General features: G+C 38.3%; 1 protein-coding gene across 4 annotated transcripts in view; it reads right to left on the bottom strand.

Annotated features, from left to right (window-relative positions):
- Window positions 1-15,241, bottom strand: part of LOC106881604 (zinc finger protein 1) — a 228,818-nt gene that overhangs the window by 19,240 nt on the left and 194,337 nt on the right. For all 4 annotated transcript variants that reach the window (XM_089364145.1, XM_052973921.2, XM_089364144.1 and 1 more), the window contains one exon: window positions 10,024-10,365. In XM_089364145.1, the coding sequence (XP_089220271.1) occupies window positions 10,024-10,365 (342 nt within the window). The remainder of the gene's footprint in view (window positions 1-10,023; window positions 10,366-15,241) is intronic.

Raw genomic sequence — 15,241 nt, 5'->3', positions numbered from 1 at the left:
CCCAGTTGAACATTGGGATCAATCTAATCAACTTACACCCTCTCCCTGAAATTGTTGGCCTTGTGCCAAAATTCAAAACTTGTGTTTAGAATATAAATTAGCATATTTTGATGGAAGCGATTAATTCTGACAAGTTGAAAACACAAAGTTTGCATCATAGAATTAGGGGCAGCCCCATGTTGATTGGGATCAAAAGGTTAGTTTAGGGTTTGTCCACATTACTGTCAGCTTCCTGGTTTCTCAAGTGTATAATCCTCCCTGGATGGGATGCCAGTCCTTCGCAGGGTTACTCATTTTTGCCAGCTGAGTGGACTGGAGCAATGTGAAATGAAGTGTTTTGCTCAAGAACATAACATGTCGCTTGGTCCAGGAATTGAAAGCACAATCTTATGATCATGAGTTGAACACTCTAACCACTAAACCATGCACTTCAACTTGGAATCAAAAGGATGAATGGTAAAGATAGCTTGGAGTGGTCGGTTTTGAAACGGTTATGATAGAAATGTCCAAGAGTTAGAAGAGAGTCTCGGATACCGAATATAATTTGGTCAGTTGGTCATCTAGACAAGTGAGTTGATGACAGTATAAATGATTATTTGGTCACCAGTAAAATTATAAAGTGTCCACGCTGCTCCAACCAGGAAGAGGGAGATTAAGAGGGGGCAGAGACAGAGGTGGTATCAAATAACTGTAGGATGATGGTAGGGGTACTGAGGGATGGTGGGAGGGAGAGAGAGACAAAGATTCAAAGTAAGAGAGACAAATAGATAAAGCTACAGAAATTGCTAGATAAATAGATCGATTGATTGATAGATAGATTGACAGTTTGAAAGATTATTAGATAGATAAGGTGATAGAAAGACAGATAGAGAATGGATTGATAGATAGATAGATAGATAGATAGATGGATAGATAGATAAGTGGATAGATAGATAGATAGATAGACGGATGAATGGATGGATGGACAGATAGATAGATATAGAGGAATAAATATATAGAGAAAGATAGGCAGACATAGGGAGATAGATAAGTAGATCGATAGATAGACAAATAGATAGATAGATAGATAGATAGATAGGTGTAAAAATTAATTGATAAACTGATAGAAAGATCCGGATGACTAGAAAAATGGATAGACAGGTTGTGAGAGATAGATAGAAGGATAAATAAATAGATACAGGCAAACAGACATATAAAGAAAGAAATTATTGAATGCAGGAAAGTGAATAATTGAACAATTATCAAAACAGATGTTTCACTAATGAAGTGGGTCTTTATGAATAGAAGATCTTATGATCACAGGTAAAAATAGTGACCAGTGTGTGGGGGTGGCTGACTAGTGGAAGAGGTGATGGTCTGTAGAATAAAGAGGGGGGGATTCAGATCAGTGAATACATACACACTACAAAACAAAACAAAAAAAAGCCTGGTTTGTGTATTTAATAGAGACAACTGTTCATTGTTTAAGCTGAGTCAGAATTGTGTGTGTATGTGTGTTTATTCAGATAAATACATTGTGTGTGTGTGTGTGTGTGTGTGCGTGTGTGAATGGACCAGAGATACACACAAACACACCTTTATAAATCACACATACACACAAACACAGACACAAACATATATGGAGAGCTAGACAAACAGACAGGTAAACACAGAGCACATGATGCATATGTAATAATACCTGTATTTACCTGTGCATGTATGTTTAATCTCTATGTAAACAACTCTACCCCTGTGTATATGTATCTTTACAAGGGAGAAAGACTACATTCATGAATGGGAGAGAAAGAAAGAAAGAGATGGAGTGGAGATAGTGTGTTTATGTGAGAAAGAAATGTGAGTGGATGATACACACATATACATACATGCAATAAAAGGAAGTGCCCCAGCATGGCCACAGTTTAATGACTGAAACAAGATATAACTCTCTCTCTCTCTCTCTCTCTCTCTCTCTCTCTCTCTCTCTCTCTCTCTCTCTCTCTATATATATATATATATATATATATATATATATATATATATATATATATATATACACACACACACACACACACACACAAACACACTAAGATATATATATTCTTTCTTTTACTCTTTTACTTGTTTCAGTCAATTTGACTGCGGCTCATGCTGGAGCACCGCCTTTTGGTCGAGCAAATCGACCCTCCAGGACTTACTCTTTGTAAGCCTAGTACTTATTGTATCGGTCTCATTTGCCGAACCACTAAGTTACAGGGAGTAAACACACCACCATCGGTTGTCAAGCGATGTTTGGGGGGACAAACACAGACACACATACACACACACACATATATATATATACATACACATATACATATATACGACGGGCTTTTTTCAGTTTCCATCTACAAAATCCACTCACAACGCTCTGGTCGGCCCGAGGCTATAGTAGAAGACACTTGCCCAAGGTGCCGCGTAGTGGGAATGAACCCGGAACCATGTGGTTGTGAAGCAAGCTACTTACCACACAGCCACTCCTGATACATATTACGATTCTATGTGACAAAGAAATATATATATATATATATATATATATATATATATATATATATATATATATATATATATATATGTATGTATATACATACATATATATTTATGCACACATACATGCGCGCACACACACATATATGTAGGGAGAGATACAGGAGGACAGGTGGAGGTAGATAAACAGATAATGAAAGGTAGTGAGAGATAGGTAGATAGATAGAGAGATAAAAGATGGGTGTGTTTATCATAAGGTGTGTGCGCATACATGTGTGTGTGTGTGTATGTGCGAGCAGGAAGTTCTACCATCAGCAGACAATAATATAAACATATGTGCAAATGTACTGTCTGCCGCTTCCTCGGTCCCCCCTCCATCCTCCACCCTGTTCCCCCCTCTGACAAACACACACACGCTCACCTAGGTGGGCATGAGTAGACAGACGTGTGTGTGTGTTTGTGGGTCTCCTTGTACATGTTTATTGATGCATGTAGTTATATAGTGTATTATTTACACACGTATGCATGTAGGTGTGTGTACGTGAGTGTATGTGTGTGGGTGTGTAGGTGGGAGAGAGAGGGCGAGGGAGAGACAGAGGGGTGTGTGGGTGTAATATCAATCACAGGAATCAAACCACCACAGGTATAAATGTATCTATTGTTGTCTATAATGACTGACAGATTGGGGGGGGGGGGGAGAGGCAGATAGCCACATGAGTGAAAGGGAGACAGAGAGATTGAAGGACAGAAAGATAGAGAAGTAGTTTCATAGAGAGAAGAGGTTAGGAGAGGGGGAGAAACAGAGATAACTGAAAACGAGGAAAGAGAAAGAGAGAGAGAGGAGACATAGACAGAGTGGGAGAGAGAGAGAAACAGACAGACAGGGAGACAATTGAAAAGGAGAGACACAGAAAGAGATGCAAAGAGGAGAGACAGAGATAGGGAGGAAGAGAGACAGATATAAAGAGAGAGAGACAGGTATAAAAAGAGACAGACAGACAGACACAAATTGAAAAATAAATGATGGAGCTTCCAACTAAAATAATGTTACAGTATTGTTTCAGTTCTTAATCCTGTAGATTCTAAGTTCAATTCTTACTAAAACCAACATGACCACCTCCTGACATAAAAGCATTTCCCAGGGTAGACTGCCCCCACTGATCCACCCTCCTTCCCTCCCCACCAGATTACTGTTTCCATCATGTTCCCATGTTTACACGAGTGGAATGGTATATCTGCTGGTTATCTTTCTTGCACCAGCACCATCCTCTCACCTTGCATCTCACCCATCTGCGTTGTTTAGGTATGGTTGAGGGACCAGGAATTTTGCTTTGTGACCACGTGGATCCAGGTTTGATGTCACTGCATAGCACCGTGCTGATGAGCCTTGGGTTGGCCAATACCATGGAAGCGGAATCTGGAGGGTGCTTAATATGCAGTTACCCACCACCTATCTATCTCTGCCTATCCACAACAACCAGAGAGAAATAAACCAGGGTGGCCACAGTACATTTTCTTTCCATACACACATTTACATATATGTCTGCCAAAAGTGGCTACATGGTTAGGGTGTTTGGCTTACCATCATAAGACCACGAGTTCAATACCTAGGAGCACATTGTGTCCTTGAGCAAGACACTTTATTTCACATTGCCCCAGTTCACTCAGCTGTCAAAAATAAGTAGTACCTATATTTCAAATGGTCAGCTTTGTCACACTGTATAATTCTGAATCTCCCTGAGGGTTATGTTAAGGGTACATGTGTCTGTTGAGTACCCATCCACTTGCATGTTAATTTCACAAACAGGCTGTTCTGTCGATCAGATGGAACCCTTATCATTGTAACCAATGGGGTATAAATCTACAGGGTGTCCACAAAGTCTGGGTACAAGGGGATTAACACGTATTTTAAGAAATTATTATTTCCTGTATTTAATTGTTTATGTTATGATTTTATTTACTCCATGTACCCAGACCTTGTGGACACCCTGTATATATTTTCATATGACACTAATAGCTTGCTGACCTGTGCACGTGAAGACAGGGTCCGGTAGACTGTGCAAGGGAAAAACCTTCATGGTTCAACAGAGAGGAAGGTAGCTGCAATAATGAGTTGTGTAGAATGCAGAGCGAGTAAGATGAGGAAACGAGGCAAGCAGGAGATCTTGGACAGCCACTGCATCCATCTCTATCACCAGTTGTCTGGACTTGGTCTTGCCACTGGACAGAAAATGGTCATGGAGAAAACCTTAAGTTGTCAGGCATCCTTAAGGACGACTGGGTGGCCCTCATTGCTCCGACAGAAGAATGTGACAAATAGCACACACACACACAAAGGGTTCTGATAGTTTCTATCTTTTGCCGAATGAAGGATGTAAACACTGGGATGAATGATGTAAACATCAGTGGTCTTTTGTTATATTTGTTCCATGCTGAGTTACAGATACTCCCTATCGTCACTCACCCTGTTGGAAATGCCCTGACAGGTATAATAGCTGAGCAATCAATCCATTGAGACAGATGTAACTTGTTAACAAGTAATAAGACAGGTGTAATTAGGTAACAGGTGCAATTACCAAGTAACAAAGGTAACAGGAAACGAGATAGGTAATGCATAACTTTCATGTTATCACGTGTAAATTCCAAGTAACAGTTGCAGCTATCAGGTAATATCTGAAATTACCAAGTAACAAGAGGTAACTATCAGGTAACAGGTAAAGAGATAGGTAATGCAGAACCATTATGTATCAGGTGTAAATTCCAAGTAACAGTTGTAACTACCAGGTAACAAGCACAATTACCAGGTGACAGATAACGAGAGAGGTAATTGGATGCTTTAGGTTAAACCATTAACAGATACTTAATTAAAAGTAACTAAGTCACCTGTCATTAAATGGCTAAGTTAATGAGCACATAATCACTCATAAGACAGGTAAATTTGTATGTAAGAAATAAACCAATAAATAACTCAATCAATGGACCATCAGTGAACCGATATTAATCAAGGTGATAGTGATTACAGGTAAACGGGTAAACAGTGAAAGCAACAACAACAACGACGACAGACTGGTCGATAAGAGTAGTTATAGGGTTCTTATGCAAGCACATACACACAGATGTAGACAGGTATATATACAGGTATTGTATACATAGATTAATATACCTTGTTGAATAATAGGCATGCAGACACACAGACATATATCAGACACAGGAATTATACAGAGATGAAGACAAGAGATACAAAAAAAAGGTACAGACTATCAACTACCCTGATTAATAAACACACACATATAAACACATCCATCCATCATAAAAACCCCTTAGCTTAGTAGTTCTTAACCGGAATCTGTATATGATCCTTTGGGGTCCATGTAAGGTTCTGTTGTGATAAAATTTGTTTAATTGATTGTATTTTTACAATACACAAAATTTTTTAATGATTTTCTTTTATATGAATACTGATAATATTTTCTTATAAAAAATACATATAATGGGAATTTTTAAACATTGAATGGCTAGGGAACATCTGAGGAAAAGAGGAACCAAAAGGGGTCTGTAGGTGAAAAAAAAAAAAGGGTTGAGAAACACTGCTCCAAACATTCTCAGAAGAATATATATATATATATATATATATATATATATATATATATATATATATATACATACACACACACACACACACATACATACACACAGATCATAGTTAAGAGAACAGGCATAAGTAAATACATTATGCAAAGATATTTTCAGGTAAGTAGGCACAGACATACAAACACACACAGGTAAACACACAAACAGAATATTTGGAAGAATACATACATATATATACACACACACACACACACATATAAAGAGAGATACACATACATGCAGATACACAAATGTATACAGATTATATCTAGAAGAATAGACAAAGGTGTAGAAAATAGACACAGACATATGTACACACAGTAAACATACATGATTAGACATAATAAATTCAAGATACACACACACACACACGCGCATACACACACAAGGCACATGTAAACACAGCCATGGAATTTTTAAAAATGCATGCAGTAAAAAAAACCAAATATAAACAGACATACACAAGTAAGCGATTACACAAATACATACATAGACAGACACACAGGCAAAACTATAGAGGAGAAATGCAAATATATACACATACAAAAATACTTGTATCCTAAATGTAAACAGAAGCGCGTATACACACTCGTGCACGAACGTGTACTTACACGAAAAAAACACCAAGTCATACACGTGTACACAGAAATACATTGCAGATAAACATATGAACGCATAAAGCTTACGCCCATCCACACACACACACACACACACAAGCAAATAAATATACATAAATGATGAGGATGATGATGATGATTATGATGATGATGATGATGATGATAATGATGTTGATGATGATGATGATGATGGTGATGATGATGTTGATGAGGATTATGATGATGATGATGATGATGATAATTATAATGGCGATGATGATGATGATGATGATGATGAGGATGATGATGACAACAAGAACAATACTGATGAATGGTAACGAGGTAAACAACAGCGATGGCAGTGCTGCTGCTGACGATGACAACACCACCACCACCACCACCACCACTGCTGCTGCAGATGAAGCTCATGCTGACGATGACAATAACATTATCAACTGATAATCCATTGGATGACAGACGAAATAGCTGCAGTTCTTTACATTTCTGGGTTCAAACCCTGATGAAGACAACTTTGCATTTTAACCCTTCTGGGACTGATAAGACAAAGCACCAGTGAAATACAGGGAAGGGGGTTTGAGTTAAATGACACCCCCCCCACCCCCAACTGTACTCCATCACGTCAAATTTGTGGCCTCGTGACAATGTTGGAAACCATTATTTACCGTGCTGTGTGGTTCAGCTTGTAATAAATATAACAAAAATATGGTGGCTTAGGCTACACACACAAACACCCACCCACACCATCTGATTTTTATCTTTTGCTTGTTTCAATCATTAGTCATGGCCATGCAAATATGCACTTATGTTCATGTATAAGACACATGTGGTAAATAACAAACATGTGCACAATAAAAATATAAACAGCAGCACATGGGCCAAACAACAACATACAACACATACACACATCCACTTAGAGCCTTACACACACACACACACACACATGCATATCAACATCAGAATGGACACAACAGATAGGCTGTTACCACCAAAATCACATCAAGTATATATATATATATATATATATATAGGGTGTCCACAAAGTCTGGGTACATGGAGTAAATAAAATTATAACAAACATTTAAATATAAGAAATTATAATTTTCTTAAAGTATGTCTTAATCCCCATGTACCCAGACTTTGTGGACACCCTGTATGTGTGTGTGTATATATATATATATAGTTCAAAAACACAATAACAAAAAAACAAAAAAACAACAAAGTGAGGACGTGATATGGATAGTATTATTGGACGCTCAGGAAAGGAAAGAGAGAGTGTATGACGTTTCGGGCGTAGCCCTTCGTCGGAAAGATGGAAAGTTCGGAGAATGGAAGAACGGAGAAAGAGGAAAATGGTACCGATGCCCAGGAGGTTACATGATGAATATATATATATATATATCGAAACGTCTAGATAGAATAGAGACAGCTGATGAAGGGATATTCCAAGTGGCTTTCCGTTTTCCTATGTGTTCGTTCCGTTGTCTGTAGTTTATTGTTCTAACGTCCTGTACCCTGATATGCATATATATACACATGTAGATGTAAGTATGTACATATATGTGTGTATACATGTATATATATTCTTTGTATTATATATATATATATATATATATATATATATATATATATATATATAGAGAGAGAGAGAGAGAGAGAGAGAGAGAGAGAGAGAGAGAGCGGGGTACTAAGAGACATTCAACATGCTAAATCCAGCAGCTAAATACTGCCTCAACCAACAAATGGCACATTGGATAATGTAACCCTAGATATATTTACTTCAGCTGAAAGCAAAATGGCTATAGAGAAAGTTCTCTTCAACCACAGAACTTAATAACAAACAGCAGTGTTACAAGAGAAACAGGCCAGTCAGAGAGAAATACATATATGTATGTGTATACGCAAACATAATCACAAGGCATAATTACAGTTTAGTGCCCCCACATCAAAAATGCATTTTGATTTTAATTAAACTTTTGCAGCAATATATTTTGGAGTGTGTAGATTATGATTGAGTTGGGAAAAATTTAGGAAAACAATTTGAAGAGAAATTTCTGATTGTTCACAATCTTGCTCTGGTTTTGTTATAAATTACCGTAACTTTAGAATTTACCGCATGTCATTTTTTTTTCTTTCTTTTTCTGTTTGTAATATGAACTTAACATAAACTACACCCTAGATATATATACACACATATATATAGCATTTTAGAAAACAATATTTCTGCAAAATATCACTTAAAATCTGTAATGTATTTTAAAGAAATCTATGAATAAAGGAAGTCGAGGATGGGGCATGAAACTGTAGTTATGGTTTTGCTTAGTTATGAAAACGTAAACAACTATAAAGACACACCACACACACACACACACGACTGACTTCTTTCAGTTTCCATCTACCAAATCCACTCATGAGGCTTTGGTCAGCCAGGGGCTATAGTAGAAGACACAGTTAATATCCAGTTTAACACCCAGCCACCCAAACAGTTACTGAAGGTGCCATGCAGTGGAACTGAACCCGGAACCATGAGGTTTGGTTCAGTGGAACCATGAGGAACCATGAGAATAGATAGATTGATAGATGGATTGATAGATGGATAAAAAGGTCGATAAGTTCCTGAATAAAGATACGTAAATAAATAAAGAATTAAATGTGACCCCCATCACTTTTGATGATGAGCATTTCAGTTGAGACACATGGATATACTGACAGAAAGATAGATAGACAGGTAGATTGGTAGGTAGGTAGGTAGGTAGGTAGGTAGGTAGGTAGGTAGATAGATAGATAGATATAGATAGATTGATAGATAGATAGATAGATAGATAGATAGATAGGTACATAGATAGATAGATAGATAGATAGATTGATAGGTAGATAGGTAGGTACATAGATAGATAGATAGATAGATAGATTGATAGATAGATAGGTAGGTAGATAAATAGATAGATAGGTAGATAGATAGACAGATATATATATATATATATATATATATATATATATATATATATATATATATATATAGATAGATAGATAGATAGATAGATAGATTGATAGGTAGGTAGGTCACCAGCTAATCCTGTCTCTACTCATCACACACGAACTTCTGGACTCTACCTTTTTTCATTCTGGACTATTTGCCCACGGATTACGCTGTACCTATCTACTGATAGGTAGGAAGATAGATAGATAGATAGATAGATAGATAGATCAATAGATAGACAAGCAGAGAGATAGATGGATAGATGGGTAGCAAGCAAGAAGATGGGTAGATATTTACCTCCGGTGTCATCTTCCTCATCTGGTTCGCTGACAGGCTGCGGGTAAATGACAGCAGTGTCACTTCTGTTAAGGTACTCCTCAATATTCTCCTCCTCCTCCAACACCTCCTTCTTTTTCTTCTGTTCTTCTTCTTCTTCCTCTCCTCCTCCTCCTCCTCCTCCTCCGCCACCGCCGCCACCACCACCAGCATCATCTCCATCCTTTGTTGTTGTTGTTGTTATTGCTGTGGTCGTCGTATCTGCTACTGTTGTTGTTGTGGATGATGATGATGATGATGTTGCACCTTTCTTGATATTGTTGTTGTTGTTGCTGCTGTTGTTGTTGTTGTTGTTGTTAGCGTCTGAATAGAGAAGGAATTGGACCCAGTCAAAGAGAAGGTCATCATTCTGAAGACGTTCAAGAATCATCGTTAGCAAAAGAGAAAAAAAAATAATAATGGAAGACAAACCAGGAGTAGAAAAACCAAAAAAAAAAAATTTTAAATCCACCAAAAAAAAAACCAGGTGTTGGGAGAGGAAGGGGTCTTGTTTAGGGACCAGGCACACAGGTTGTTGTAGTAGCTGTTGTTGTTGTTGTTGTTGTTCTTTGTGTTGTTCCTGTGTCCTTACCTCAAGCTAACACTGGGTAAGTGATGATGTGTTGCCTAGAAGAAGCGAAACCTTAAAGTGAAGGTGTGAGATGATAAACGGATGTTGAGACCATGCTAGTGGCGATGGCGATGGTGGAGGAGGAGGAGGCGGCTGCCTTTGTCAAGGTGTGTGATGATAATAACATTGATGATGGTGATGATGGTGGTGGTGGTGTATAATGAGAAAAGGGGCTCTTAGAGAAACTGTGTGAAAATGCTGCTGCTGTTACTGATGATGACAGAGGTGTTGGTGGGGAATCTGATGGTGGTGGTGGTGATGGTGTATACAGTATAAAAGTTAGTCTGAGCTCCTAATATTTTTGTTATTGCTAAACTCCCAAGTCAAGCCCCCTTTCCACCAAGCAAGTCTGTGATTGGAGGTATTCTAAGCATAACCATCCTGTCAATTCTTGGAGGTGGGAGGGTATGGAATGGAGTAGGTAGGTGTTTGGTAAAAGACTTGTATCTTTCTTCCCCCCTTTTTTTTTCTTTGGTTAAAGAAGGTAGAATATGACATGAGAGAGAGAGAGAGAAAAACAGAAAGATTTTGGTTGGCTGCTGCTATTTTTAGCAAATTGAGTGACCACCTAAGAAGTTCCCCTAAAGTGTGTCTTTGCAACTGGTAATGGTAAGTTTGAAAATAGTGGTCTTAATTAAGACCAGGTAAGTGTGTGTGTGTGTGTGTGTGTGTGTGAGCAGACAGCAGGGAGAGAAGTGGTATAGTGATGTTGTTGATAATGCTGATGATGCTAGCAGTGGTGGTGGTCGTGGTGATGAAGTGAAGTAGTGGTCTTGATTAACACCAGGTATACATATATGTGTGTATGTGTATGTGTGTGTACATGGGACAGTGAGAAGAGATAGTGATGATGATGATGATGATGATGGTGGTGGTGGTGGTGGTGTCAGTGGTTATGTGTAATAAGTACAGAGACTTGTTCCTGTAGTCTAGTATGTAGTAGTAGCACTAGCAGTGGTGGTGGTGGTGGCAGTCAGAGTTAGATATTAGAATGGCAGTGTGTATAATGATAGTAATAATAATGGTGTGATGTTGTGAGACAGAGTCTGAAGTGCCAATTACACAGAATAAAAGGACTTATTGGTGTTGTCCTTGTTGTTGTTGTTGTTGTTGTTGTTGTAGGTGGTGGCGGGTGGGTAGCAACAGCAGTTCTTTGGTGTGTCTGTGATGACTGTTAGGTACATGGCTTAATGTAAAAGACCAAAAAAAAAAAAAAAAAAAAAAGAAAAGTTCATATTTCTGTGTGTGTGTGTAGGGATACCTCTGTCTGTGAACCTGTGTGTGTGTGTGTGTGTGTGTGTGTGATGTTTGGTGGTGCCAATACATGTGTGTCTGTGTGAGATGATGGTAGCAAAATGATGAGGTTGGTCTCCCCGCTGCTGCTGCTGCCGCCTTGTGTGTTTGTGTTCTCTAGATTGGTGTGGTGGTGGATATATATATATATATATATATATATATATATATATATATATATATATATATATGGTGATATTTATATATATATATATATATATATATATATATATATATATATATATATGGTGATATTTATATATATATATATATATATATATATATATATATATATATATATGGTGATATTTATATATATATATATATATATATATATATATATATATATATATATGGTGATATTTATATATATATATATATATATATATATATATATATATATATATATATGGTGATATTTATATATATATATATATATATATATATATATATATATATATATATATATATATATATACATATAATATACAAGGTAGGTATGAATGGTGAAGTTTGTAAGTAGAAAATGTCCCAGCGCACTCCACCCCAACCCTTCCCACCCCCATTACTTTCATCACCATCACCAGCACAGCCATTGCCCGTTGCTGTTTTCCTCCTTCTCCTCCTCATCATCAGCCACTGCCCTCCCCCACTCCCACCACTACCACCACTGCCATCGTCATCATCATCATCAGACCAGGAAGCAGGTTAGGTATGAAAGCAGGGTTAGAGGATGAGAAAAGAGGTGATACAGAAAAGACAAGCAGGGTAAGGGAGAGAGAGAGAGAGAGAGAGAGAGAGAGAGAGAGACACACACACACACACACACACACACACACGCATGCATACGCTTACACATGAACATACAGAGAGAGGGAGTGGGAGTCAGAGTAGAGAAGTAGAGGAAAAGATGCTGGAGCTTGTAGTCACAGGGAGATGGAGATGGGACAGCAGTGGTGGTGACAGAATGAGTAGTGGGAGAAGTATATATATATATATACACACATATATATATATCAGGTAAGAGAAAGAGGAGGTACACACACACACACACACACACACACACACAAGTCACCTAGTGGTAATGGGAGGAGGAGGAACAAGAGAGAAAGTGTGTGTGTGTTGGTTATAATGTCTCATCTCCTCCACCTTTCTCTCTCATATGTCACCTACCTAATCCACCCACCATTTTGGAAGTTGGTAGAAGTCACATGTGTGTGTGTGTGTGTGTCAGGTAAGAGAGCAACTGTAAAGACTCTCTTTGTATGTGCCTGTAGGAACAACCAGTGTATGCGTACGTGTGTGTGTGTGTGTGTGTGTGTGTGCGTGTGTGCGTGTATCCATCTACATAGGAGCATTTGTGGTGTGTGTTTATGATTTTTGTGTTTTTTTCAGGACAGTACAGAACTGTCCAGTGGTCCCCTTATTATACCAATGAGCCAGTTATGTGTGTTTATGTATGTATGTGTGTGTGTGTGTGTATGTGTGTTTATGTGTGTGTGTGTATGTTAGTGACTTTCTCTTTTTGTCAGGACAGAGCCAGACTGTGTAAGCCAGTCCCTGAATGAACAATTTCTGGGTGAGAATAAAAGTGTATGTATTCATGTATGTATATATGTGTATATGTATATATGTGTGTATATACATCTGTAACTGTGTGTCTGTGTGGATGTGTGTGTATTCTGGTGTTTGTATGCGTTAGCATATGTCAACGTATGTTTGTTCATAATAGTTTGTGAGTGTATGGGTGTGTGTGTGTGTGTGTGTATTTTGGCGTTTGTATGTCTATATATTAGTGTGTCTATATATTGGGTGTGTGAGTGCATTAGTGTATTTCTATGTATGTGTTTGTTAGTGTTTATCAATGTATATATATATACTTCTGGCACTGTATATGTGTGTGTATATACAAGTGTGCACATGCACTATAATATGATAGTGTGTGTGTGTGTGTATGTATGTGCTATACTGTGATAGTAATGTGTGTCTTGTAACACACACACACACACACACAACTGCCACCTTAACTCAAAAAACAGATGTCACACTTCAAGAATAAGTGAAGTCTTTGAGGTGAATAATGCTAGAAGAGGCTGGTACTGGCAGTGGTGAGTAACGGTAGGTAGTTATTGTTGCTATAGTGGTAGTAGTGATACTAGCAATGGTGGTGGCGGTGGCGGCAGTGGTTGTTGTGGTAGGGGTAGTGGAAGTGCTAGTGGTGGCGGTGTTAGTGGTACTGTTACAGATGGTTGTAATAGTGGTGGTCTTGATGGCAGTGCTAGTAGTAGTAGTAGTAGTAGTATTAGTGGTGCTAGTTGGTTAGCCATGCTAGATGTTGTGGCTAAAGTTGTAGTAGCAAAAACCAGTCTCAATGAGCCACAATTTAACACATAAACCTACACATCAAGTGGTCCAACCATGGCCATCCCATTTTGTTGTGCTTATTTTATAGCCGCTAAGCATTTTGCCCAATATACTAACTGATTCTTCTAGCTCTCTGCCTTATTTTGACATATATAAAATTGATTTCACATTTTGGCACAAGGCCAGCAATTTCAAGGGAGCAGGTAAATCGATTACATCGACTCCAGTGCGTAACTGGTATTTATTTCATCAATCCTGAAAGGATGAACAGCAAAATCGACCTCGGCGGAATTTGAACTCGGAAAATAAAGACTGATGAAATGTCGTTAGGCGCAGAAGTGGCTGTATGGTAAGTAGCTTGTTTACCAACCACATGGTTCTGGGTTCAGTCCCACTGCGTGGCACCTTGGGCAAGTGTCTTCTACTGTAGCCTCGGGTCGACCAAAGCCTTGTGAGTGGATTTGGTAGATGGAAACTGAAAGAAGCCCGTCGTATATATGTATATATATATATGTGTGTGTGTGTGCGTGTGTGTGTGTATATTTGTGTGTCGGTATCTGTCTCCCCAACATCGCTTGACAACCGATGCTGGTGTGTTTAAGTCCCCGTAACTTAGCAGTTCGGCAAAAGAGTCGATAGAATAAGTACTAGGTTTCCAAAGAATAAGTCCTGGAGTCGATTTGCTTGACTAAAGGCGGTGCTCCAGCATGGCCACAGTCAAATAATTGAAACAAGTAAAAGAGTAAAAGAGTAAAAAGAGAGTATGGATGAAATGTCGTTTAGCATTTTGCCTGGCGCAGTAACGAATCTGCCAGCTTGCTGACTGATTAACTTTTGATGTTAATGTTGCTTCTAAGGTGACAACCTGGCAGAACTGTTAGCACTTTGGGGAAAAATGTTTAGCGGCATTTC

This window comes from Octopus bimaculoides, chromosome 16 (assembly GCF_046866305.1).
Source record: "Octopus bimaculoides isolate indiv1 chromosome 16, ASM4686630v1, whole genome shotgun sequence".
Lineage (NCBI taxonomy): Eukaryota > Metazoa > Mollusca > Cephalopoda > Octopoda > Octopodidae > Octopus > Octopus bimaculoides.
Note: the sequence above shows the minus strand (reverse complement) of the source record. Positions and strands in the feature narration are given on the sequence as shown.